Source organism: Lonchura striata, chromosome 15 (genome assembly GCF_050655825.1).
Source record: "Lonchura striata isolate lonStrDom1 chromosome 15, ASM5065582v1, whole genome shotgun sequence".
Taxonomy (NCBI): Eukaryota; Metazoa; Chordata; class Aves; order Passeriformes; family Estrildidae; genus Lonchura; species Lonchura striata.
The window spans coordinates 8,867,290-8,893,835 of NC_140717.1; the positions used below are offsets into that span (position 1 = coordinate 8,867,290).

The window sequence follows — 26,546 nt, forward strand, 5'->3', positions numbered from 1 at the left end:
GCCTTTTTTTCCTTAGTTTTTTCTACAGCATTTAAGTTTTACCAGACTAGTGCCACCTCCCAGGGTTTTAGTAAACCCTGCAGAAAGGCGGAGGACAAATGCTTTCTGGTGTGAAAACGCACTCCGAGCAATCCGACATAGCCGGTTGCGGGGTTTTCACGTGGAAACCGCACGCGGCGACGAAAGCATGAACCGATCGGGCTGCTTGGGCGGGGCTGCATTACCCGGCGCTGGTTCCGCTCCCGCTCCCGCGCCGCCGCGTCTCCCCTCACGGCGGGCCCGCCTCAGCCCTCGGCGGGCGCGCGCCGCCCGCTTCCCGCCGCGCGCCGCCGCGCGCCCCCCGCCGGGAGCGGCGCTGAAGGGGGCGGCGCTCGCGGCACGCGCCCAGCGGCACGCGCACTGCCCCACAGCACACCCCCCCGCCCCGCCGCGCGCACAACGGCTGGCGGGGGGCGGGGCAAGCGCGGGCGGAGACAACGCCGCCGGCACGCCCCCCCGCCCGCGCCGCGGCCCCGGGCCCGGGCCCGGGCCCGGCCCCGAGCCCCGAGCCCCGAGCCCCGAGCCCTCCTCCACAAAGCCGGGGGCGAAGGAGGGAGGGGCGCGCGCCACTTCTGCCCGCCCCCCCGAGAGGGGCGGGGCCGGCCGCGGGGGGCGCGCGCGCGCGGGCGCGAGGGCGCGCGGTGATTGGCTGGCGGCGGGGGGGGGGAGCGCGTTTAACGGCCGCTGCGCCCCCGGGCCGGGGCAAAGCAAAACAAAGGCGGCGGCGGCGGGAGCGGGAGCCCGGGCGGAGCGCACGGCGCGGGCACGGCACGATGCCTCGGCCGCCCCTCGGCCCGCAGCGCGGCACACGCGCGCCTGACCGCCGTCTATGACTCTCCCCTTCCCCCCCCTCGGTGGCCGCCGCCGAGACGGTACCTTCGAGGCGAGGGAAGCCGTCGTGTACCCCCACCCCTCCCTTGATCGCCCCCTCTTTGTTTTTCGGTGAACGCCCGGCGCGGAGCTCTCGCTGCCCGCCGCGCAAGGACCGGGGGTCCCGCCTTCCCTCCTACCCGCGGCCCCTACGGGAGAGGGGCCCGGGGGCTGCTCGGAGCCCGGGCTGGGAGCGGAGTCGGCGCGGCGCAGCGGTGAGTACCGAGCGGGTGAAAAGCGGCCCCTCTTCCCTGTGCTGGGGTTTATTTTTTTGGAGGGGCCGGGGGGTTATGGGCGGAAGGCGGCTGTGAGAGGGGATCCGTGCTGCGCCCCGGCGGGGGGGGCCGCTGTCTCCCGTGCGCGCGGGGCCACCGAGGCAACTTTGCTGGCGGGAGGAGGCTCGGGCGCTATTTATAGCGCCTGGAAATGACGGCAGAGCTGTCTGCCCGCAGCCTTCTCGGTGCGGGGCGGGTAAGGGCGGTTTACATAATTGAGGGGGGGCGAAGCTGAGCTCGGCGCGCCGGGAGCCGGTGGGGTCCCCCCGCGCTCTCGGCCGCGCCGCGCGGGGCCGGGAGCCGTGGGCTGTGCACGGGGCTGGCGTCGGGGCCGTGTTCGGGTGGCCGCGCGGCCGTGCCGGTGGCCAGAGCGGGGAACGAGCCGCGGTCCTGCTGGAATCGCTGCGGGGGTTACAGAAAACGCGACGGCGTCACCCGCTCCGGTAGCTTCGTGCTCAGGCGTGAGAGAGGCTTTAAAGTCGCAGGGGCAGCGGGGTGTCAGCCGGTAACTTTCTCCGCGCTTATTTTCTCCTGCTATTTCCTGGTACGTAAGGGTGAAAATGAGGCTCCTGCGGCTCAGTCTTTAACTTGGAGGTTTTTCCCTGCTGGAGTAAGCTCACCGTAGGTTACTGACAGCGCGCGCACAGGCTGCGTCCAGCTTTTTGCAGCTGCTCAGAGACTCTCTGAGCGTATTCCATGTCGCTTCTTCCTTAGCGCCGCGCAGGAAGGCCGGAGAGGCCGATTCCTGGCAGGGCTCCTGCCGTGCCACGCGCGGGATCCCCACGCGGGGCCGGTGCGGGGCCGCCCCCCGCGCGCTCCTCGGGGTGTTTGTTTACACATCCGGGGCCCGCGCGGGGCGCGCCGCCCCCCGGCCCCGCCCCGGTGACGTCACGGGCGGCGGGACCGCGCCGCTCCTCGCCCGGCCCGCGGACTTCGGGGCGGCCCCGGGAGGAGGGCGGAGGTCGCCGTGCCCGGCTCCTGCGGCCGGGACAGCCCCTGCGCCGGTAGGTGCGGACGCGAGTAGCGCTTCAGGAGACGCCTGTCCATGCGCCGGACCAAAGCGCGGACTGTGCCGCGGCCAAAGAACGGCAGAGCAAGCGTTCGTTCGGGTTTTTGCGCTGTTCTGTGCGGAATGAGGAGCAGCAGCTCGAGGAACTGCTCCTAACCATGGGAGGGGAAGTGAGGCTGTGTTTATTCACCATTGTTAGAGCCAGCTAGGAAATGGTTTGTTTTGATCTGTGCCTGTGACGGCACAACCAGTCTGTGGTTCCTATGGTGTGTATCAAACGGAGTCGTCTTTTTGAAGAGAGCAATATCGAATATAGCTTTGTTAAATCGGCCTTGGAATGATTTTAATTTCTGTAGTTAAAGAACCTGGTACGTTGGATGTGGAAGAGTCCAGACTGCCTGTAGATGTGTGAATTAAAAACACTTCTAGGAATGCCCTGAAGAAAAATATTTTCCTTTTACGTTCCAGAGCACAGAATTGCTAAGGTTAGAAAAGATCTGTAAGACTGAGTTCAGCTATTAATCCAGCACTGCCAAGGCCACCACTAAGCCACATCCCCAAGTTCCACATTTACACCTACTAAACTTCTGCAAGAATTGAACTAGTGTTTCAATTACTGATGGAAAGGGTTTAATTTAAGCCAAAGTCAAAACATCTTAGCATGTGGTGTCTTTCATTCTGAAATGCTGTTTTGTTCTGGCTTTGTCTATTTCTGTTAACCTAAATAGGAACTGTATCTAACATTGAGTTCAAACGGAATTTAACAGAAACCTCATGTTCTTGGATCACTTTTCTTGTATATCTTGCTTCTAATAAATGGGGTTTCATATGTAGCTGTTCTACAAGAGCGAACTGTTCTCTGCAAATGATGTAATTATTCTTCCCTGTGCAGTTGTAATTAAATTATCTTGGGACACTAAGTATGCAATATTTGTTTAAATTGCTATTAATATTTAAGTCCTGCTCTTCATGCCAAATGAGTTAATATTTCAAACATATAAATGTATCATTTATCAATTGTTTTCCCAGTCATTCTCATGTGTAGATCCATGCTTTGGATGCCAGCTTGTTCCTATTGTTGCTTTATTTTTTTTGGTTTGCCTTTGCTGTGTTACGTGTCTTGTTTGTGGCTTATCTCTTCCTTTGCAATTCTTTGTGTAAGAAGTGTTCTTCTAGCAAGTCGTTTAGTAGTTTGCATTTTCTTCTGCTTAAGATTAAAAAATCAAAACCGAAACCCCTTTAAGTTTGCTGTGCTTGTCTCATGTGCTAGCCCTGCTGTACAGATTGCTTTCTCAAGGCTTCTTTTGAAGCAGTGACTGCTTCCTATGAGCGTACTTTCATTTGTGTGGCTTGCACTATCTGCTCTAGCTGTGTAACCAGCATGCTATTGCTAGAAGAGTGGTTAATGCTGCCCTGCACACAGTTTACAACTGTGATAAGTCATTTGCATGCTCTTAGCTGGATCAGCAAACTGTAAAATCTTTATATTGTCTCTCTTTGCTGTTTGTGCTATTGACCTACTCAGGCAGTCACCTGACAGCTGATGACATAAGTTGACTGTGCAGTGTTTGGAGCACTCATTAGCGTGGTGCTTGCATAGCCTGGGAGCTGCTGCCTCTGACGGACCAGGAGATGTTATCAGACTTTAGCATCTGTTTTGTTTTCAGACAAACTAAAAAGGTTTGCTTTCCAGCACAGCAGAAAGCTCTGGCGTGCTCTGACATGTAACATCTCTGAAATGCACTCTGAGGATTAAGGATGCAGTTGGGTGTTCTCTGTGCAGAATTTAGCTTCAGTATCAGATGGTGGGTTTGGCAGCTTCCATTAAGGCTGTTCTGGTACAGTGAGGAAGTACTTAATTAGCTTTGATCAGGACACCAGTCAAGAAGGTCTTTGCCTAAAGGCATAATTCTGCAGAGCTTGAACGAGTAGTCATCGGATCAGATCCTTGAATAGGGTGGCAGTGTCTTACTTGGTATTTGACTTAAAGCCAGATGTGATCCTGCAAGATTTTTGCTGAAAACCAAAGTGCAAATATATAAAATATATTTACTGTTGGACAGAACAAGTTGCTTTCCCTGTTGTTCACTGTATTGGAACTGACCATTAGAACTTGAAAGACAACTTCCTCTCATTCCCTACTTTTTAGTGTGATTTTCTGCATGGATGTCTTAAAGAGTATACACCTGGTATAATGTAGAAAGTGCTTGTGTTTCGTGGAGAACTGCTTGAATCTCATCCCTCATTAGAAGTGTGATGGAGTAGAAGCCATTAGCAGAACAGAACTGCTTTTTGCTGTGTTGAATGGAACTTGAACTGTGCAGTTCCTTGGAAAAAGGGGCCTGTAGTGCAGCCAGGCTCCAGTTATTTGCTCCAAATAATGCTTTGCTTTATGGCTGGACTTGTTGAATAACAAGTTAACTCTGGTCTTGTAAGCTGCTAATTGTTCTGCTCTTTTCACCTACAGGTTGTGACTGTTTCTCTTCTGTCATTTGTGTGGAAAGTGCCACACACACTCCAGAACAACAACGGCTTTTGCTTGCATATTCCAGTGTTTCTTTTGTCAGCGAGTTCAGCAAAGTTGTAATTCTTCAAGTGCCAGCCCTGAGCTGAGTGAGGAGCCACCAGCAGAGATGGTAAAAATGACAAAATCAAAAACGTTCCAGGCTTACCTGCCAAACTGTCATCGGACCTACAGCTGTATCCACTGCAGAGCCCATCTCGCCAATCACGATGAATTGATCTCCAAGGCAAGTGGTTTCTTTAGAGACCTCATGAATTATTTCTTAACCAAAATGGTTGTCACTGTGACACCACTGCCAGTAGATAAGGGATGCAAATTGATGCATACTTCAAAGTATCTTCCCTGGGTTCACTCTTGGGTCATACATGTGTGCTAAGAACTGGATATATTCTGCAAGCCTCTGAATGTGACATAAAGGTTGATCTAATATATTCCCCATGTTAACAACCTGTGTCTGCTGTCAGGTGGGTACTGTTTGTGAGCTGTTGTATCTGAAAAGTCTGCTAAGGAAAACTATCAGAAGAAGCATGGATCGCTGGGTAGGGAAATTATTCTGCTTATGGTTATTCTAGAGATTTCTTTTGGCTCTGTTGGACTGAAGGTCACAGAACTGTCTGTTTCCAGGGTGTCCCACTCTGTTATGGAATTTTTAAACACACTTTTGCTGTCTACCAGCTCCTAAAGAATATGATTAGCCAGAGATGTTCAGAATAGTTGGACTGTCTGAGCTTAGAGAATAGGTGGAACATTGAAACAGGCTAGGCCTGCCTTTCTTCCCTGTTGCTAGAAGAAACCAAGACTTGTAATGTATTAAATATGTAGGAAAGCTTGAAGTTTGGGATAAATACTTGACAGACTGGTTTATTCTTTGCTTCAGACAAACTCCTGACTAAATTACTCTTTATGCTGTCATGGAGAAAACACTTCAGTTGCTTTTCAAACTTTTCAATATAAAATGTTCTCTTTATAACTGTTTTGTCAAATAAAGTTAGTTTTAAAGGGTTTGACACTAACTAAAATTCTCTCTCTGTTGCTCCTGCCTGTTTGTGTGTTCAGCAGCACTCAGGTGATGCTACTCTTCAGTGCTGAAGAGAGGGGAGGGCTTGAAAATGCTGCTGCTTCTGAATCTAGGTTTTCTTTGGGTGAGGAGAAAGTATACCTGCTTGCTTATCCAAGGGCTATTAGGCAATAATGGGTTTTCAACATACAATTTTTTCCTTTAATTAGTTTTTTCCCCATGTTGATTTCAGAATTTGAGTATAAGAGGCCTTTTTGGCACCACTGGATTCTAAATAACAGACACTCAGAGTTTCATTATTCACTTCATGTTCTGGACCAAAAAATACTGGGATGGGTTAATCTTTCCTGAATTTCAGGTTATAGATATTTACAAGAAGAAAGAAACTCTTTTTTTTGCTGTGTCTCTTAGCATGTATTAATTCATTGAGAAAATGCAATCCAAGCACATACTTAATAGGAAGCTCTTCTTTTTGTGGACTTAGATTTTTGCATGCCTGCTAAGCTGTCACTGTTGCTTCATGAACCAGTTTTCTCCAAGGGCTTGGGAACTTTGGTCAGCAGAATACTTCAAATATTTTTATCAAATTATGTGTTCATTTTATGGCTTCATAAATAATTTCAAATGTTAAGAATCAAAATACCAATTCAAAGAAAACATAGAGGACTCTTCAAAAATCTGTAGTAAATACAAATAATTACTTTTGTTTATAATGGTGTTGGGAAGGGTGTTAGAGGTGGATTCTGCTTGATTTCTGGCTTCCTTAATTTTTGATGAAGACACTATACAAAAATATTTGTGCTTACAGGTCGACCATATGCTTATTTGACAACTGATTGATATTTTGTCAATTTAAAATTTCTTAACCATATTTTATTGTCTAAATCTGTATGGTAAAAGAGAAATGCATTTAAATGTGTGGTATATTTTTGTATGCTTTTAAAATAAAAAGAACATTTGTCATCTATTGTACTTGTATTTGGGACATAGCTTTGGAAAACCCATCTTCCTGAGGCTGAAGATTTACATAATGTAATCTGGCATGGGAGAAGTCCTTCTGATGGGAACAACTACAAAGCAGTAGATAGACTTGGATCATTAAAAGAATCATTAAAAATAAGTACACCTGGCCCTGGGGAGGGTGGGAAGTGCAAATAAATTTTGATTTTTTTTTTTCTGAACTCCTCTTAAAGTGCCTTCATTGAGGCACATTATATGCAATGAACTTAGATTAGTGGGAGATGATATTTCAACATATCTAGAATCCTAGTTACTGTAACTTTTCAGATGCAGGAAAAATCCCAAACAAACATAAACCAACCTGAAGTGTAGGAATTTGATTCTGTACCATTGAAAGTTACCAAAGAACAGTGTGGTTCCTGGGTTGGTTTGGATTTATTGATGGAGTAGAGACAGACTGTTCAACCTGACTTTCCCCCCACACTTCCCTGAAGGCCTAGTTCAAAGCTAAAGTTCTGTGTTGCATTTTCTAAATACAATTTTTGGTTGTAGATTCTCACTTTATCCAAATGCTTCCTGTACCCTCTCATGTCAGAACCCAGTGCCTCAATTTCTCTGCAGCAGATAAAGGCAGTCAGTATTTACTTAATGCCTCGCTGTAGCTGCTTCCTCTGGGGGCTATCCCTCACCCCATCTTTTCTGGGTACATGGTGGTTTTCTTCCTTATGTGTGGTCAGGGAAAATGAACCAAAATGCATGGTACACTTCTAATTTAAAGCAGCTCCAACTGCTAATGTGCTTTGAGGTATAAGAATTTATTATACCTGACACTGTAGTGGTTTTTGACTTGAAGATGAAAAGCTATGCTGTGAACTGAGTGGCGTTTCTCTTAAACGTTGGTCTGTCATGGAAAAGCAAAAGTGCTGCATATTTCTGTCAATCATCCCTTTGATTCTGATTCTAAGAATCGCTGACTTCAATACAGATTTGTAATTCTTCTGCTTTTGGGAACTGTTGATGCCAATTGTCTGACAAGGATGGCAGCATACACGAATCACCTTTTCATTTTATTTCTGTTCTGTTTGAGCAGCAGGATCTCTTTCTTGCCCTGGAATGAATTGCAAAGCTCTCTTTTTCTTGTGCCCTTGCTAGTGATAAAATGGCAACCAAGAGTCTTGGCAATGGCTTAGAAATAAGAACATAGATTAATGAGACAGGACAAAAATGTGTTACCTGCTCAAGTGAAGTAAAGCACCTATAGCTTGTAAAAATTTCTTTAAAGAGGCAAATATTTTAAAAATCCTATCCTACTGTGACTGTAGGCACAGAAGAGAAGTAAACTATGAGCAAACAACCACAGGTCTTAATGAAGAGTAAGGCAAGGAGCTGATGCCATAGGAAGCAATTAGTGAACTTAAAATTGATGCTTTGTGGATTTAAGAAGTTCAAACAGCACATAAAAAGTGACCTAACAGTAATGTTAATAATAATAATTTTAAAAATCCAAACCTAATTTAGTTTTGAGAGAACTTCTACAAGACTCCTTGAAGTACAGGGGAGGTTGCCACTTGTGTGGACTAAATAAAATATTATATGTTTGCTGCTTTTGGAGCAATTCTGGAATAAGTTTTGTGGAAGACCTGACAGAAGGAGCTTTCTTTTGATTTGTTAGGTAATAGTAGGAAATGTGCAGTGATCATTAGGAGCAGTTAATTTTATAGGAGATAAATGTTGCTTGAAGAGCAGAAGTACCAAAGCACTTGAGAGTGGCTTGTACATGCCAAGTTCCAATAATTCAGGTATGATCCACCAAATAACAAAAAATAAAAATATTTAATAGAATCTTGGAATCTGTTGGATTTAATGCAAAGGATAATGTTTTGTTACTCAAAGCTGACCTGCTTGAAAGACTGTTGAAGCATCTTAGTGTGCCTTAATTCTGGGAATGGAGAGAATTTGGATTATTTTGTACAGATGACTGTATAAATACTGTCACTTTCTTCTCATTCATTGCCAAGCATATCTGACCAGAGGGGAAAAAAGTCATGTGAAGTCACAGACAAGACTAGATGTGAAATTATTTTCAAGAATGATTTCTGCATAAAGGTATATATGTATATATGTAACTGTCATTGACTGCATTGGGAAATCCTTGCACCTTGTGAGTGAAATAATGATCTTGGTAGTTAAGTTTAGTTCTCCAAGGCATTCAGTATGATTGCTCTTCTATTATTGATGAGAAGGAAGAGTCTTAAGCCTAAATAGATGCTAAAACATTTTTAGCCTTGTTTAGCAATCTGTGTTTTTGTCCTCCACTGTTTAACTGATGAGATCAAGAGGAACTTTTTAAAGGGTTTATTGTCTTTAAGTAAATATGATGCGCTTAGCTTGGTTCACTTTGTAATCCTCCTCTGCTTATGATATAATGAGTATTTAGAAAGATAGATGAGCCTGTTTTATGCATGTTTGAAGGCTGTTTTTGTTCCCTTGCTAATTTCATAAATATTCTGGTGATAATTTTTTTCTTCAAGAGGCTTCTAGTTTTTTGGGTTTATTTTTTTCTTCTGGGGAAAGAACCTAGTTTTTGGATGAGAGGAAGAGAAGTAATCTTTGGAAAACATCCAATAATAGATTGAAAGCTTAAAGGAGTTGGGAAGTGTTCTTCTCTGTATATTTTGACATAATTATTTCTGAAATCCATTCAAGAAGCTGCATAGGTCAAGATAACTTGTCCTGCATGACAAAGTCTTCAGTTTGGGAAATATCATTTGCCAGATTTGCAGGCATGCAGTTTTTGGGGTAGAATTTTTTAAGGCTTTTTTCTACATATTGGACTTTGTAACTTGCTTTATCAAATTCAGTAAATACTTGAAATGAACTTTAAAGAAATATTATTTATCATGGAGTCTTCTAGAAGTTGCCTAGGATGCAGCTGGACAGCAGCATCCCTGGTGGTTTGCATTATCAAGGAGTTGGATGTTATGGAAACACCAACTGGAACAAATGTGGGGGTTTTCCCCAATAGTTTTTTTGTCTGTACCTTATGTTGAATTCAGTTTTCTGAATTTATGTTACAAGTTTGGAAGAAGGGATATCCTTACACTCTCTGATGCATCTTGCTGAGGAGATAATTTCACACATCAGAGCACTTCTGTTTCTGGTTTACTTTAAGAATGCTGCCCCTAACAAGTACAACTTTATGTATTTCCCAAATTTGCTTATTTGTCCAGAGAACTGATTCAGCTTAATCTATCTTTGCTTGTAAAGGGAGCTCCAGCCAATGAAAGGTAATTAAGATGGATTAAAATCTATGGATTTATTTAATTTCCCTTCTTTAATATTTTATTTCTGTGTTTCAAGTAGCTTGCAGACACTGGTAGTGCCCCAGTGACTTGCTCAGAATAATGCCAGCCTTGCCCCAGTACATGCTAAAATGGCAGTTTCCCTGGGTATTTGCTGTAGAGCATGATCTCTAGCCATGCAATCTAATCCTATCTCTGGGGAATAATTGATGGTATAAGCTTTTCAGTAGCATCCCTTCCCCCACCCATGCCTTCAGCTGTGCCTTAGGGCAGTAAATACATGTTCTGCTTGACTGATATTTCCTTTCCTCCGGGGTAAAAAAGCTAATCCTGGTGTTAGAGGTAAGGGTGGGTTTAATTTACAAGCATAGATCATACCTAATTCTGCATGTGTGTACAAGTGAAACATGTGTAAAGCTTCTTTACTATATCATGTATCAGTGACAGAGGTCTGTCAGATGACTTGAAAAGAGCCTAGTTCCAAACTATTCTTGCAGGTGACTTCACTGTAGTTTGCAAGCACAGTTGGACATTATTGTTGATACTGTTAGATGTTCTGGATACATTCAGCTGTGCTGAAATAAGAAAACATGATAGATCTGGCACATTCCTTTGTATAAATGGGTAGCTGGTCAAAGATATGGATTTTCTGAGGAATAATTTAACTCATAAATCAATGCAGTACTATTAATTGAGGACCATGAAAAAACAGCCTCATAGCAGGTATGAAGTTCAACTGCAGATATTAGTGGAACTGATAAATTACCCAGCTTCTAAGTGAAAATCCTGGTTGCTGTGAGTCATTATTGATGAGAGCTGGTCACACTTGCCACTCTCTTCTAGTTCCTCTCTACTGAGTAAGACATATTTAAGACTCAGTTTGAATAGAATGTTCTGCATGAGTTTTATGTATAGTGCTCGTGATCTTGGGAGTGCTGAGCAAATGTTCAGTTAAATGAACAGTTAAAGTTTGTGTTTGCATAGGTGATGTTTATTCTATTGAAGAGTGGTTTGTCTGGAGACTTGTTTGAACAGTTGTGCCTGTTAGTCCTTGACACTGCCATTTAAAGTACTTTTTCTCATTTTCTTGGAGGAGTTGACACACAAAGGTGTTCAACCTGTCAGTCCCTTAAAATTCATATCAGTATAACTGAGTCATACAGTGCAGAGTGTGAGAAACCTAGTGCTGGTAAAAACAAATGTTCAGTATTAATTTTTTTTTTCTGGTTATGCAAAATATTCTGTTTATAGCCAAGTTACAAGCTTAGCAAGCAGCTCAAGCACCAAACTGAGCTGTCCTCTTTTCATTCTAGTAGTAGAATGCATCAGAAAGTAGAACTGTGATAATAAATCTTTCTTACACCAATAAGAGAATGCATCCGTGACAGACTTATACCTTTTTGTGGTGTTTGAATATGGTTTTGGGGGGAAAAAATAACAGCTGTTCATGTGAAGAAGAAACTGACTGCCAAGTGCTGGCAAGAGACTGATGATAAAAATTAGAAGGCATGGAGATTTAAAAATGGATATTCTTGCAGTGCCTTTTATTCCAGTCAGTGTATAGGAGTTCTGCATGGCTGGATTGCACACCACTCAATGCTCAGTGAAACACAGATGATGTGGTTGGGCCCTGGTTCTAAAGGGAAGTCTGACCCACGTTCTGTGTTCCAGAATGCAGTTACACAGGTTGCTGCACGTTCCTGTCAAGTTACCTGGCTGATGGAAACATGGAGGAACTTGCTCTTTGCAGCTGGGCAAGGAAGCAAGTGTTCTGTGGCATGTAAATACAATCCTTAGCCTCAAAACATGAGTGTAGGTAAGAAAAGATGGTATCAAATGAATCAGTCATACTCTGGGGATGGGAAGCAAGGCTGGAATGGAGGAGCTTTTCACAGTGACGTATTTGTGAACACGCTTTTTTTCTAAAATCACTAAAATCACGGGAGAAGATTCTGTGTTGCTTCTTCCTCTATCTTGATAATCCTAAAATTAGAAGGTAATGGCCATTTCTGAGGGAAAATAAGCCTAGGAGAGTACAGTATATCTAGGGCAACAAAGCAAAGGGTGCAAAAAAAGTCAAGTCATCTTTAAAAATACATTGGGAAAAGAAAAACAACTAAAGCAGTGCTTTCCAACCGGTGGTTTGTATTTCATTTGGCTTGATTTTTTTTCAGCTTATGAAACAAGAGAGGGGAATAGCTGCTTTTTGTGCTATTCCTGGCATCCTGTTAACTGCCCTCTGCTTAATTTTGTAAAATGCAGGGTCAAAGGAGAGCTTTTATTAGGTGATACTAAGTCAAGACTAAACATAAACTTGGCAGAAATAATTTCATAAGATCATTCAGAAGATCTCCTGACTTGTTTCTTTCCTGGAGTCTTTTTTTTTTCTTCCCCAGCCTGCCATGGAACTTCAGGTATGGCATAAAAGTAGTTTAAAAATTATTATATAGGACCAGACAAAAAAACACCCAACCCACCACATTAATATATATGTGATTGGTGTGTGTAATTACATATAAATAGAGAAACTAGAACATGATAATTGAGAATATTTCTTGGTGCTGTTTGAAAAAGGGTTTGTGAATTCTAGTTTACAACATGGAGTTTTTAAAGCAAGGAGAAATGGCTGCAATTTTTTTATTTTAAAGAATTTTTTCAATAGTTTAACCAAGTATCATGGTCATCATGGCTTTGTAAGGTCTTTTTAATAATTTCAGGTATGTGAAACAAGGAAGTTCTGGTTTTATGTTTACTTCTTATTGAATAAGAGGATTTTTGAAGTGTTTCCTTACTTTTTCTTAAATTTTGGAGTTGCACATCTGTAGTTTTCTCTAAATCAATGTGTTGTTTACCCAGGCTAGTTACTCATTTGTTAACGGGCATTTTTTAAGAGTCTGTATCTGAAGAGATTCTGTTTTCACCTGCAGGAAGCATTCTCTGTTATGGGCTGTAGTCTAGAGAGTCCTGTAGGACTCCGTTCTGTAGGAACTGCAGAGTGTAGGTCTGCACTGCTCTGCTAGTTTTGTGATGTGTGTTTAAGTATCTCAGGAGAACTGAACTAGTGGTGGGGTTTTTGTTTGTTTTAAAGGCAGCTGTAAGGATAAATTACTTTGTGACGGAACTGTTCAGACTCTGTTCTCAACCAAGTCTCCCCTTTTCAGGGTCAGTCCCACCTGAAGTTTCAGCTTACACTGTCCTGCACAGCCTATCTGGTTTTCCTTGCCTGGTGAAAAATAAGACTTGTAGTTCTGGCTTGTGGAGACAGTACTTTTGTCTTTGCTAAAGGTAGAATCTCCTTAGAATCACCGAGGTTGGAAAAGAACTGTAAGGTCATCAGGTCCAAACACAAACCCAATAGTGACAAGTCTACCACTAAACCATGTCCCCAAGTGCCACATCTGTATCCATGGTGACTTCACCACTGTCCTGGGTAACCTGCTCCAATGTTTGACAGCCCTTTTGGTGAAGAAATGTTTCCTGGTATCCAATCTAAACCTCCCCTGGTGCTACCTGAGGCCAATTCCTCTAGTCTTGTCACTTGTTAGGTGGGAGAGGAGAATGACCAAACCTTGCTACAACCTCCCTTCAAGTATTTGTGGAGAACAGTAATGTATTCTCTCAATAGTTCAAATGCTTGCTAAAATAATAAAATATTAGTGCTATAAACTGTTAGGTAGAATTTCTCATATTAAAGATTTTACAAGTACATAACTACTCTGGAACTATTGCTACCTGGAGTAATCCAGAGTCAGGGATTTCTTTAAACATTCTTTATTGCAGTATATAATCTCATTAGTGTTGATCAAAAAGGGTTCATTTATATGCATTTTCCTTTTACAAGGCGGGGGAATTTTTTTGCACACTATTCTGAGTAATTAAAAGGCAACAATTATTGCTGTTGTGTTGCTAGTTGGTAGAGTGGCAAAATACCTATTTTAGTGTCAAATGACTTGTAATGATATATAACTAAAATATGTGTCAGGAGAAGAATCCACTGCAGAAAGGACCTTCTGCCTATGGTTTCATGCCTGGCATTACTAAAACCATGCTAAAGTATTCAGGTTGATATTTTCCTTCCAAAAATGTTCCATGTTGATCTAATGCAGGCTTCTGAAAAGTTGGTCTGTGATGTTCAACACTAGAACTACAGGGAGTCTTAAAAACAATTGTACTTTCTCTGCATCATGGATAAAGTAATCAATTTTCTTTAAAAGTAGATTAGAGAATTGAAATGTTGAAAGAAAAAAGAAATTAAGACAGTTTACAGTTTTGTTTGTTTTTTTTTTTTTAATGGAATTCAGTAGGGAAGAGGGAAGAAAGGAAAACTCAGTTCCAGTGTGATCCTGTTTGGATGGGAATGGCTGTGTTTAAACTACCAAGTAATTGAATGCAGAAAGAGCCAGATGAAGGCAGTGGTGTGTCTGACACACGTTTGGAATGTTTTACCTGTGGCTGGCTCTGGTCTGCTCACAAGTTCTTCCAGGATGTGTGCAGCTCACATCCTGAGCACAGGTTTGGGTCTGTGTCTGCATTAACCTTGCTGAGTGCATGGAAGAAGAACTGCTGGTTTAGTTGGTTCAGAAGGATCAAGGGTGCAGTTCCCAGGCACTGAAACTGCTCCGCAAGCCAAACCAGCCCCCAGTAAGTGTGGCTGATTAGGGGTTTTAATTCAAAACTGTGCTACTGCTTTGAACTAAAACATTCATTTAGAAACAGCCAAGAAAGTCCAAGTGCCATTGTTTGTCCATCACTTATCAGGAATGTGAGAGGCTGGAAAGCATATGCCTGTGGTCAGGCTTTTGATTGTAACAGTAGTCTTACTAAAATGAAGCTGAGTTTATCTGTGAATTATAAACTGATCAGATGCATTTCCTGAGTAGAGTATGCTGGTTTTAATGCTTGGTCCAGATTTTCACTGCTCTTTTATCAAATGATGCAATGAAATTGAAATAAAGAATCTTTTGGCTGCAGCAGAGGAAGACGGAGGAGATGGGAATAATTCCCTTTGGGTTAAAAGCAGATTATTTCAGTTAGCATGAAGGATGTCTAGGAAAATGAGAATTGATCTCTTGTGGAGGGTAGGAAAAAACTGTTTTGCTTGCATGATGGATGTTGAATATTCAGCAATAGCACTTGATAAAATAAAATAAAATCATTATTAAAAATCTAATGTAGATGAAAACTTGTCTGACCAGACTTTCCTATAAATAATAAGTATGAAGTAATTAATCTGAAATAGTTTATATCTGTGTTATCATTTTATGTTTACTTACATACTCTTCTGAAACTATTTTTTTTGTTTGGTGGGGCTTTTTTTTAATATGTGCAATTTTTTTTAATGCAGTCCTTCCAGGGAAGCCAGGGACGAGCCTACCTCTTCAATTCTGTGTAAGTATGTGGTTATGGTTCTGCACACCACCTGCAGAGTGTAACTTTGTGCTTCCCAAAGGGAAAGCAGTAGGAATTAACGGAGCTGGACTTTGCCCTGTTCTTTCTAATGCTGGCTTTACTCACCAGCAGTAGTTATTAAAGAGCTACTGGGCTGATTCTGAAGTATTCATTTGCATATATATGAGTTTATCTTATATTTTAAGTAATTCTCCTAAGAGCTGAAATATTAGGGGAGTGTGCTAATGTGAAATTCCTTTGGTAGCTGTCTTGAGAGGAGCTGCCATTCTGAGATGCTACAGAAGTCACAAGATATTGAGTGACTATAAATTTTCTTTAGACAACTCTACTGTGGTCTAAAGAATTTCCCAGTCTGACAGTTGGATACATTTACAGGTTAATGTTTCAGTAAACTTGGTACATCTTTAATGACCTTGAATATGGCAAATGTGCTAGAGGCAAAAGGTCTCTGTGATCTTATCGAGCCTAATATTTGCAATCCTAGGCATGTCCTTCCCTTGATAGGAGGCTCTTTGCATTTGTTAATGGGTGTATTTTAAGTTTTTTATATGCAGGATTGCATTTTTGTTATTTTTCGGCACTTCTTTGTGTTGCAGCATTTTGAAAAAGATACAGTTGAATCCCCTAGTCTATTTTTGACCATGATAATTGAACTGTAACTGCAAAGGATTTGATTGCAGATCCTTGAGATTCTTTTAATATGCAGTCCTTCAGTGGTGACATGGGATTTCTGCTGTAATTCTAATAGGAAGAAACTGGTACTACAGCAGCAAAAATGGCAACATTTTGCTCATATTTAAAACTGTCTAAAAACTTGGTTTAGTCTTGCCTCTTGTTCTCTGCATAGACTCATTTGTGAAAAAACTGGCTTGATGCAGTACTTCAAGGGATGTTTTGTTTTGAAATTGCTGTTTGTTCATCAGAGCTTAGTCTGCTGATCTGTAGCAAAGAAATATTTATGAGGCTTTTTTCTTGCTGCTATTTTGGAGCTGGTTCTAAATTCAGCTCTTGGTGCTGATTCACTGGTACAGACTTCCATTAGAGAGGTCTCAAATAGTTTTTGAAGTAAAGCCTGAAACTGTAGAAGTGTCCAGTTACTGTGTAGTGTTCTGTTCTTTGGGAGTTTAACTATTTAGCTTGTCTTTGTTGCTGGCAGTGACACCACAGCCACTTAAAAACAAAACAAAAAACAAACCCCTTTTTTCTTCCTGTCCTTCTGCTCAGTGTAACAGAGGAAGTTACTTCTGCGCAGCATTGAGTAAGTTAGGCATTTTTTAAACCACTTTTTGTCTGCAGGAGAAAAGGTGGGGAACAGTAAGAAAAGAAGCACACTCATCTGTTAACATAATTTCTCCCTTTTTTTCAGGGTAAATGTGGGCTGTGGTCCAGCAGAGGAGAGAGTTCTTCTGACAGGTTTACATGCTGTAGCAGATATCTATTGTGAAAACTGTAAAACCACTCTTGGATGGAAATATGTAAGTAATAGACTTAAATCCTCAATAAGTGTTTGCATGTTGAAGCACAGATGTTTCAGTAGCCATTGAGTAGCACCATTGCTGAAAGCTTATGTGAGTTAGCTCAGGTGGTTTTGTGTACATCAGGCTCTAATGTAGTCTTACTTCCTTGCATCTGCAGAAATGCTGTAGCAGATAATAACTTTATTCTGAACTACAAATCAAGCATGAGCTATAGGTGCTGTTACAGTATTTGATAATCTTTTTGCAATACTCCCAAGCACACATGCACTAAAACAGGTGGGAGAAATTGTCAAAGTGAGCGTGTAGTGTCATGGATTGCAAAAGTTGGTTATACAGCAAAAATATTAATTACAATAAATGGTACTGAGCATATTTCTCTGTTTACAAATAATGTGGACTTGAGTCTCTTGTTTGAAAATTTACCTGAGCACTTGCAGCTGTGTTGCAAGTTTGAGGTTTTGAAAGTCTTAGATTCTGGGTAGGATTTTCACTGATTGAGTGTAGCTTCAGATCTTAGAAGTTTTCCTAATGTGTTTCCTGTGATGATGAATATAGAGAGCTTTTGAAGAGGTTTGCATTCCCTATTTTCATTACTTCTTGGAATAAATAAATAACACCTATAACATGCCATTTCTAACCTTCACTTTAAAAAGCAATAAAATTCCCTAAGCAGAGAGAGAACATGGACAGTTCTACAGCAAGATCTGTGCTGTAGATCTGCTGATTCCACTTAGAAGAAGTTTGCTTCTGTTTCCTTCTCAATGCTTTTCAACCTCTCTTTTATTCCCCTCCCTCTCCTTACTCGGTGTAACCAGTATGGGTTGTTAACTGTAATGGCTTCTGGTTTGTATTTTTTTTTTTTTTAAGTTTGACGTTTAAAATACTTAATTTCTTGAACTTAATTCAGTGTTGTCTTGATTTTTTTTTTTTTCCCTTCCAGGAACACGCTTTTGAGAGCAGTCAGAAATACAAAGAAGGAAAATTTATCATTGAACTTGCCCACATGATAAAAGACAATGGCTGGGAGTGAACCACAACCTTTTTCCTTCTGTTTGGACTATATTCTGTGGAACAGGCTTTACAAAGACTAATGCAAAGTAAAGGAAGAGCTTGGCTAGAGTGGCCCTGAGAATATCACTGAACTCTGAAACCTCACAAATGAGTAGTGTAGTGTAAGTGGCTATTTCAGGCCATGTTTGCCTTTTCTCCTTGTGTAAGTTCCCTCTTTTTGTACGTGTATTATTGTGTGAACAGTTGTTTTGGAACATTTTGGATGACCTTTTTCTAAACTCTCTCAGACTAGAGAAACAGTTCACTAATTGAAAACAGATTTTGCTGGTTAGCATCTCTCTCTGACCTATGCCTTTAATGCTACTTCTGCTGTGCATGCTTCTTGCCTAAACACCTACACTCCAGTCCTGTAGAAGTTCTGTACCTGAGCAGTCTGAAAGAATGTATGGGATGGGGTGCTTTTTTATATGTAGCAATTTCTGATGTGTTTGGCAGTGAAGAGGATGCAGTATTGTAGTTTTTAATTTCTTTTTTCAATTTGAGTGTACCACAACCTATGTACATCTTGTAGGTGAATTGGTTAAAGGTACAGTGCTCACTTCAAAAAAGATTTCAATTGCACTGACTGAAGTTAGCAGGCCTCAAGTTGTTAGGAAAAGGTTATGCCAGAGGTTTGGTATCTTAATGAAATAACATAGAAGGATTTTAAATCAATAATGCTATAGAATATATTCCTTTAAAACCAACATATTCCCTAAGGACTTTGCTGGATAAAAAAATTATAAAACTATAGCTTGAAAAGTTAAAAAGACAGAAAAATATATGCATCTTCTATTTTGAAAAAAAAAATTAGTTGGTATATTAGGAAAAAACAAAGTTTTGGTACTGTACCTTTGCCAGTAACAGGGACTTGTGCATCAGTAAAGTTTTATGGCTGGTTCCATGTAACTGTGTAGTCCTAATGCACTGGACAAAGAGGTTGATGTCAAGGAAACTTGTTGAAGTCTTCTGCTACATTTGAACAAAAATATTTATTTTTGTGAGAAATGGCCAGAGCCTATGACATGAAAATTAATATAGTACCTGTAGGAAAAAGAGGAGTAATAAGAGGGAAGGGAAGTTTGACTTGTTTTTTTCATAAAATAAAACAGTAAGATAGTTTTTAAAATTTGGGGGTGGGGAAAGGGTTTCCTGGTTTGCTGGCTAAATCATCCCCAAGTATCTTTTTATAATAAAAATTTATATGAAACTCACCTTCTCTTTTGTTCTCATGCTGTTTCTTTAATGGAATCAGTTAATGAGAGAAACTTCTGGAAAGTATATGCACAATATGAGCTGTTGGTCTCTGTGTATGCAAACTGAGCAACTGTGAAAGAAACATTCTACATAAATTTGCTGACTTGATTTTCAAATTAAACAGTCTCTACAGACTTTTTGTATGTTAATCCTTTTACTGCTTGAGGGCAAACTGAAAAAAAACCCTTTAACACTACGTAAGTCCTATAACTGAACAATACAGAAGCCTTGCAATATGAAATCCCTTTCTCTCAATAACAATTCTAATATGGCACCTCTGAAATTAATCACAGGTGCTGACTGCTGCTGTTCTGTTTTTGGGAATCTCTCATAGGCTTTCTGAACTCTGCTGCACTTTAGAAATTGTCAGACATGAAAAATTACGCCAATGGGTAGGGGCAATACAAATCTTTAAAACCAGCTTTTTCCAGTGTTTTTGTGGGGAGGAGGAGTGAGAGGAGCATTCTCCCAGGTGTACACATTCTCTGTGATGCAGGCTGGCTAATCTGCCTGCCAGATGTTGTCATGATTGATACCCATGAATTAAAAATGTAAGAATTAGAGAACTAGCTCAAGCTGTTGGGTTTCAGTCCAGAGGCCTCAGGTGGCAGAGGTGTGTTCAACCTGGATTTTGTGGCTTACACATTGCTACTTTGTGTTCACATCAGGTCTCATTTTAACAATGTCATTGATGCAAGATGGGCTTGCCTGTTGCCTGTCTCGTGCTCTTTTTGACCTGGAATTCTTAGGATTTTGTTTTCCACCATTGCAATATATGTTGCCAACAAGGAAGGCACTAAAACTATCAGCAAAAAGTTTGTGTTGGCTTTTAAGTCCTGTTGCAATGTTGATACTTGTGAACAGCTTGTGTGAGGTTTGTGTGTCTTTGGGCTTTTCTTATTTCCTGGCTACAGTCTTGCTGAGGCAGTACACTGGACTGAAGGCAAAAATAATGGCTGCTTTTCCAGAGAGAGTTGAAGTTAAAGAAAATATGTAAAGTATTAGAGATTTTTCTCTCCAAAACTGGGGGTTTGGCTAGCTCTTGTTAATAAGGTAATGTTATCTGTAATACAGTCTTATTTTTAGAAATTCAACCTCTTTCTTCAGTGCATTATTTATATTTCAAACTGGACATTTTCACCAAAACCTTAATTAACTTTGATGCCAAAGGTTGGGACTTCAAGTGCTTAGCACATAGAGCTTCAGACTACTGGCATAAAGAGTTAATGACCTAAATGTAATGTTTATGGCTTTTAAGAGAACCAAACAAAGCAATATTCTTTTTGGTCTTTTATTAAGAGTGGATGCTTAGAAAGAGTAAAGAGTAGAACTAGTACAGAATCACTATTTTATGCTGCCATGTAACAATTCTTGAGGTTCATTCTTTTGAGGGAATATGTGAATTTTCTTCCCGTATTGTTTGGCAGCATTAATGATTACTTTTTTCCCCTCATAAAGATATAGAGAATTCTTGTTATTGGTTTTGGTGAAAGTTGAATCCAGACAGCAATGACTGCTGGCTGATGTGAAGAGGTCAGTCTGGTCACTGAACCCTCCAGCAGTCATTTGAAAGAAAAATAAACTTACTTGAAAAAAATTTTACTAAAGCATTTTCCCTCTAACCAATTTTTGTAATATATTAAAGATTATATTTAAAGTTTGTATGTGTTTGCTCTGGGTAAGTTTACTTCCCCTCCAACTTGAGCACTTTTCTTACTTGTACTGGTTATTTTTGGTCTTAACATTTATTTTGTATTTTGTTTTTTATAAATTGTAACAAAAAGCTTTTGTGAACCTTTGTTTCTTCCTGGCTCTTTCTTGGACCAAATGAACTACAATGAGCTGGCTTAGAAATGTTCATTGGGATGCATAGGAATTTGCTAGCAAAAATGTACATGTGTTGAAAGATTTTTTCCACTGAACCTCTAAAGCGCCATGCCTGTCCTAAAGTAATTAATCATAATTTGGTGTGACTTTAGTGATCTGACCACACATTCTGTCTAGGTCCAAAATAATGGTTGTAACAATGGTTTTCCAGGACTGAGTCTGCCTCCAAACCCTACAGTTTTTCTTTGGCTGGTCACTTTAAGTACATTTTTGATTACTAAAAGGCAGTGCTGCCATGTATAAAAATCCCATCACATTGCAGACTTGCTGTGAAATCAACTGCAGAATTTGGTGAGGGATTGCTGACCTATTTGGTGAGGGATTGCTGACCTGTTTGGTGAGGGATTGCTCAGCCTAACCACTCTTGCTGTATGCTTTTAGTGGCCTGGTAATCTTATCTGCCAGTTAAAAGGGTTGGGATCTGAATTTCCCTTGTTGGTTGTAAGCTGTACAATGGCAAACTGTGAAGGAAGATTGTTACAGCTCCATCTTAATGTCCCAGTTGCACGGCCCAGCATAATGACCAGGGTGGGTGGTGTGCCATTGTGCTTGCAGTCCTTGGGAAAGGAAGGGGAACATGGTTATGACATTTCTTTGTGTTAAAGACTGGCCTCAGAGGTTCTGACCAAGTCCTCACTGCACCCAAAATACAGATAACCAAAGGTCATCTGTATTTCCCACTGGTGGATCAGTGCAAGAGTTCCCCGAGGCTGGGTGCCAGGGTTGGTGGCCATGCACTTCCCTCCAAGTGCCCTCGTAGGGCTCCTCCTGCCCACTCATCTCAGCAGCCAGATTGCAGCAGCAGCCACATCCAGACTCACAGACCAAACTTCACTCATCTCCAGCCTTGGATATTGGCCATGAGAGGAAGAAGCTGTCAAATTATTGTTAAACTTCATGGACACTTTATTGGACTTCACTGAGACTCATGTTAAGCCAACCAGCAGTATAAACACTTACTGGAAAAGGAACAGATGCTTCAGAGGTTTCTTTTAAAAGGACTGTTACAAGTGGTTTAAGGTCTAAAGCATGAGTCATAAATGGCAGTTGAGTTGTGCCTCATTGTTTCTTAAACTCTTTAAAACGCTTTCTTTTACAGGTGACATGGCTGTGTTGCTGTTTTGTCCTTGCAATACTGTACATCATTTGTTGTTTCACTATACTGTATCTATTCGAGGTATCACAATAAAAGCTTTCAATTGTTTTGTTGGGTTACCTGTTGGTTTTGTGCTATCTTTTCTTGCTAATTGAGTTCTCAGGCTTTATCCTCTGGTAGGGCCAGAGAGAGAAGACAGTGCTCTTAGTTGCTCTTAAAACCTCATAAATGGGTTGAATCTGATGTTTATGTAGTTTTAGGACTGCCACAAAACACTTGGGGTTTTTCCTTTCAAAAATCTTTCCAAAATACAGAAATTTGTGTTGCTACTCTTAGGGCTTTTGCCTATTTTGAACCAATTGTGGGACCTCTGCATAGTGAGAGTCAGTCTGGACAACCCCCAGAACTAATCCTGAGAGGAACTGTAGATATGCTTTTTGTTGTGTCAGTTTGATCAGCTGTAGACCTGAGGAGCATTCTGAGCACAGCACTCCCTCTGTTCATTCTGCTTTGGCTGCAAGGAACTCCTGTAGTTTCTCTGATCACATTATTGGTCTTGTCAATGATATGATTTCTCTGGACTGCCTGAGGCTCAGAATGAAGTCATTCAGTGCACACTTACGTGCTGTCTTCAATAATCTGTCATTTCATCTCACAAAGAAATTGGGATGTTCTTCATGCAAGATCGAATATAGTATTTTCATCTTGAGGAAATGGAAGATAGCCAGCTACCCTTTTTCTTATTCAAGTGCTGTCTTAGGGAAATGAAATAAGGATCTTTCCAGATATGAAAAAAACCTCAAACCCTAGGGATAAATGTAATTTTATGTGAGATGTATGGCCTTCCTTGTATAAAGACCTACATTTTGACAGGATATAATTGAAGTAATAAAGATCCAAATAACAAGTATTTTTGGGATTTGAGATGATCATAGTAACATCCCATTATATTTTGGTGTATCAGAGGGACTATAAAACACCAACTGTAAGCATCTGACTTACCAGAACAATTTTGGCAATGTGGACCCCAGTGTTGTGTCTTACCAGCTGGAAAACACCAGGATATCTGACTTCCAGACAGACAAGGATGGGCAGATGCCTCATCTAAACCCTGAGAACCTTCCATGCGATGTCTTTTTGTCCCTATTAAATTTCAATAACTGGTCAGTGGTGTAGTTTGGGGTTCTCCCCCATGCCCCAAGTTCTGCAGGTCTGACTGGGGACAGCAGTAGGTCTGTAATGCCGGAGTCCAGGTAGTCTGAACTGGAAAACAGACACAAGTAGAGCTGAGCTTATCTTCTGCATAGGACTCCAGCTGGGTCACTGCCCATGTGATTCTTTCCACTTTTGTCTGTTCCTCTGCTCCCTGCTCTTGGCTCTGCCCCAGATGGGTCCAAGAAGGGAATGAGCACCTGTGCTGCTGCTGGCACTCACCTCCAGCAGGCACAGCAGCTGTGGCTGGACAAAGTAGTTCCTGGCTGTGAAGCAGCTCTGCTGAGCCATGGCACTGACGAGCATTAACTGTTTCTCCTCTAACGAGGCTGAGCTGTTCTCAGGGTTTGGCTCATTCATTTCTATAGTTCTGCTGAATAAGACTGGAGCTGAGGTGCTCTGTGATTCTGGTAGCAGTTTAATCTATGCTAACCCGATTGACTGAAGATTTTACTGAGTAACGATCACTCTAGAAAGCAGACAATACAGGTTTTTCAGTGTTTAATAAATTAATGAGTAGATTTTTCATGGTCTGATTTCTGTATTTTAATAGTAAGCATAGCTTAACTTTCTTTCTTGCCCAAATAGACTTTAGTGATTTCTAATTTAAGCAAAAACAATGGCAGGGCCAAACTAGCCCTTTATTCAAAATAGAGTTTGCGTTCTGACATTAAAACATGTACATGTATGCAAAGTCCATTCTGGCATGGAATATCATGGCTTGCCCTGTACCTGTAGGAAGGGTTGTGAATGTTATTTAATTTTCAGAACATTTTTTTACATTATTAACTATGATCATCTGCTTTCTTTTACACCTGATAGAAGTTAAAGTAGTTTTACAACATGAATAACATCATCCAGTTTGGGACCTGGAGCTGAACAACACCATCCAGTCTGGGACAGAGCAACCATGATGTATTGGGCATCTGAAATGTTCTTATGTTTCAAATGTTGTACAGTTAAAACTCCAGTGTATTCAACTGCCTGATTACAGTAAAGGTTTTGGGATCTTTTTACTTGTTAGTTGAGTGGCACTAGTAGCTGTGTTTGGATTGTGAGGTATTTGTCCATTTAAAGGTGAAATCATAAACTTTATTCTGCAGAAAAGATTATTCAAAATGTTTCAGTATAGGATCATATAAAACCACTGCCACAGACATGTAACACCAAAAGGAAAAAAAAAACAAAACACCCCAACTGCAGGAGCTCTGATCATTGCCTGTGCAAACAAACTTTTTTCCAAAACTTTCTTTAAAAGCCCACTAGAAGTCCGGAATCTTGTGACAGGGAGCAGGGCTGCCAAAGGCCAGAGCAGCTTGTTTTGCAATTGGGCCCTGGGGAAATTGCTACATCTAGGGGCTGGGTTGAAGCTGTAAAGCACGCGATTTTGAGGACTGGGGGGGCTCTCCTAAACAAATATATTTCCTAAACAAACATTAGATTCTCTGCCATGCACAGGGGAAACCTGCTGATGTTATCACAGTAAGTATTCTATTAAACTGGAACTGCTGAACACTGTGCAACTATTTAGAGGGGCACGTGCTGAGTGCCATAAAGCCCATGTGTGAAAGGTATGTGGGGCACTGGGACAGGAGGGTGAGGACTGACCACTGAGTGCTGGAGGGTGGCTCTGCCCAGGAAAGAGCTGGATCAGTATGGCTCTGACAGCCTGCCCTGCAGAACAAGCACAAGTACAAATCCATGGGAAAATGTGACATTTTGTGACACTTCAGGCCTCTCCCAAAACTATCCCTCTCCATGTCTTGTGTCAAATGGCAACTGACACTGCTTTTTGTGTGTCCTGCAGAGAAGGATGTGCCCCTGCCTGAACAGCCTGTGCTGGGCAGCGAGCGGAGCCTCCTGTGCACTGCCCGAGGTCAGGCTGGGCTGGCAACCCACAGCTCCCAGCAGCTGCTCGCTGGGGCAAGAGGCTGTTTCTGGCCATAATCTCCTTAGAGATGAATTCATCATCTGTTTCCCACTGGTGGTCAAACAAGCACTATAGACTGGCGCTCCACTTTCTAACAAACTATAACTGATGAGATTGAAAATCTGCTTCTGATTGTCTACTTAAATTATCTTCCTTCCTTTCTTCCTCTTTTATCTTCCTCCTTTCTCAATTCCCCACTTTTTAATGATACCCATAACAGTCCAAAGTCTGCTGAATTTTGCTTTTTTGTTGTTCCTCTTCCTTCCCCCACATATTACCCAAGGGGCAGCAATAATGATTTATGGTCAGGCATGAGACAGATATTTCACAGTGTTTGATCTAGTGCCCAACCAACCCAAGGAAGCCACTGCACTCCCACCCTGCCTGGCTGGGTGTGCAGCCCTGAGCTGGGAGCCAGGGCCAGTCCCTGAACCTCAAGGGCAGAGGACAAGGTGTTGCTCTTTGCTCCTAAACTACCTCTGCTTTACTGATTAAGCTCCTGCAGCAAGTTTTAGGCCTAAATACAACTTCTTTGGCATGATAATCAACAACAAATGAGCATGTATGAGCTGCGGATCCATAGCCTCCCTGCAATGCTGTGCTTTATTGACCCTGCTCCTCCTGCTCCTAAACTGATGAAGGCAATGGATTTTTGTTTTAAACAGTGCTTTTCCCCCTTCCTTTATTCCTCTCTTCTGCAGTGAAAAGTTTCTTACAGCATCAAGGCTGGAGACACAAATTAATGCCCTTTAATTACCTACTCATAATATATAAAAACAAAGGCTTTCTCACATCATTCTTTAAATGTTTACTAAAATAGAGACCTTGCTCTGGCAGATCTCTCCTTTACTGGCCAAAACTCCTGCTGAAGGTTAACAGCTCCCAAAGTTAATGATTATCTTGCCTTGTTTGCTCAGTATTTCAGAGTTAAAACATGTAAATATGCCTCCCCCGTGTAATTGCTGTGGTCAGCCAGCGATGAGCTCTGCAGCAAACATAAACACAGCTATTAGCAGAGACAAATGCTTCTTCCTGGCTTGGCCTCCCGGGGCTCCCAGAAGTGTCGGCTCCCCCAGAAAACAGCCAGGATAAGGCTGTCCTGCTGGCGCTGGTGATTACACAGAACCTGCTATGAAAACCCCCTCTCAAAATAGCAATTTCTAATCTCCCCTGAGGCCATTAATCAGGTTTCTAATCCGGCAAAGCTGTCCATACTGTACAGGCTGTGAT

The 26,546-nt window shown here is 41.8% G+C and overlaps 1 protein-coding gene across 3 annotated transcripts; it reads left to right on the forward strand.

Annotated features, from left to right (window-relative positions):
- The first annotated feature begins 664 nt into the window (after window positions 1-664).
- On the forward strand, window positions 665-19,148 carry YPEL1 (yippee like 1). 3 transcript variants are annotated; one of them, XM_021549930.4, is made up of 5 exons: window positions 665-1,124; window positions 4,661-4,943; window positions 15,342-15,385; window positions 16,773-16,881; window positions 17,825-19,148. In XM_021549930.4, exons 2-5 carry the CDS (start codon window positions 4,827-4,829, stop codon window positions 17,912-17,914), a joined length of 360 nt encoding a protein of 119 aa, XP_021405605.1. In that variant the 5' UTR covers window positions 665-1,124; window positions 4,661-4,826; the 3' UTR covers window positions 17,915-19,148. The 3 variants fall into 3 exon arrangements, with proteins under 3 accessions (XP_021405605.1, XP_021405606.1, XP_021405607.1); XM_021549931.4 differs by lacking the exon at window positions 665-1,124 and adding an exon at window positions 1,402-1,728; XM_021549932.4 differs by lacking the exon at window positions 665-1,124 and adding an exon at window positions 2,060-2,188.
- The last annotated feature ends 7,398 nt before the right edge of the window (window positions 19,149-26,546 follow it).

Bases quoted from the DNA above. Each gene is read 5' to 3' on its own strand.
- YPEL1 (XM_021549930.4), top strand. From the start codon at position 4,827: ATGGTAAAAATGACAAAATCAAAAACGTTCCAGGCTTACCTGCCAAAC. The intron at 15,386-16,772 runs GTAAGTATGTGG...CCTTTTTTTCAG, and splicing joins GCCTACCTCTTCAATTCTGT to GGTAAATGTGGGCTGTGGTC. The intron at 16,882-17,824 runs GTAAGTAATAGA...TTTCCCTTCCAG, and splicing joins CCACTCTTGGATGGAAATAT to GAACACGCTTTTGAGAGCAG.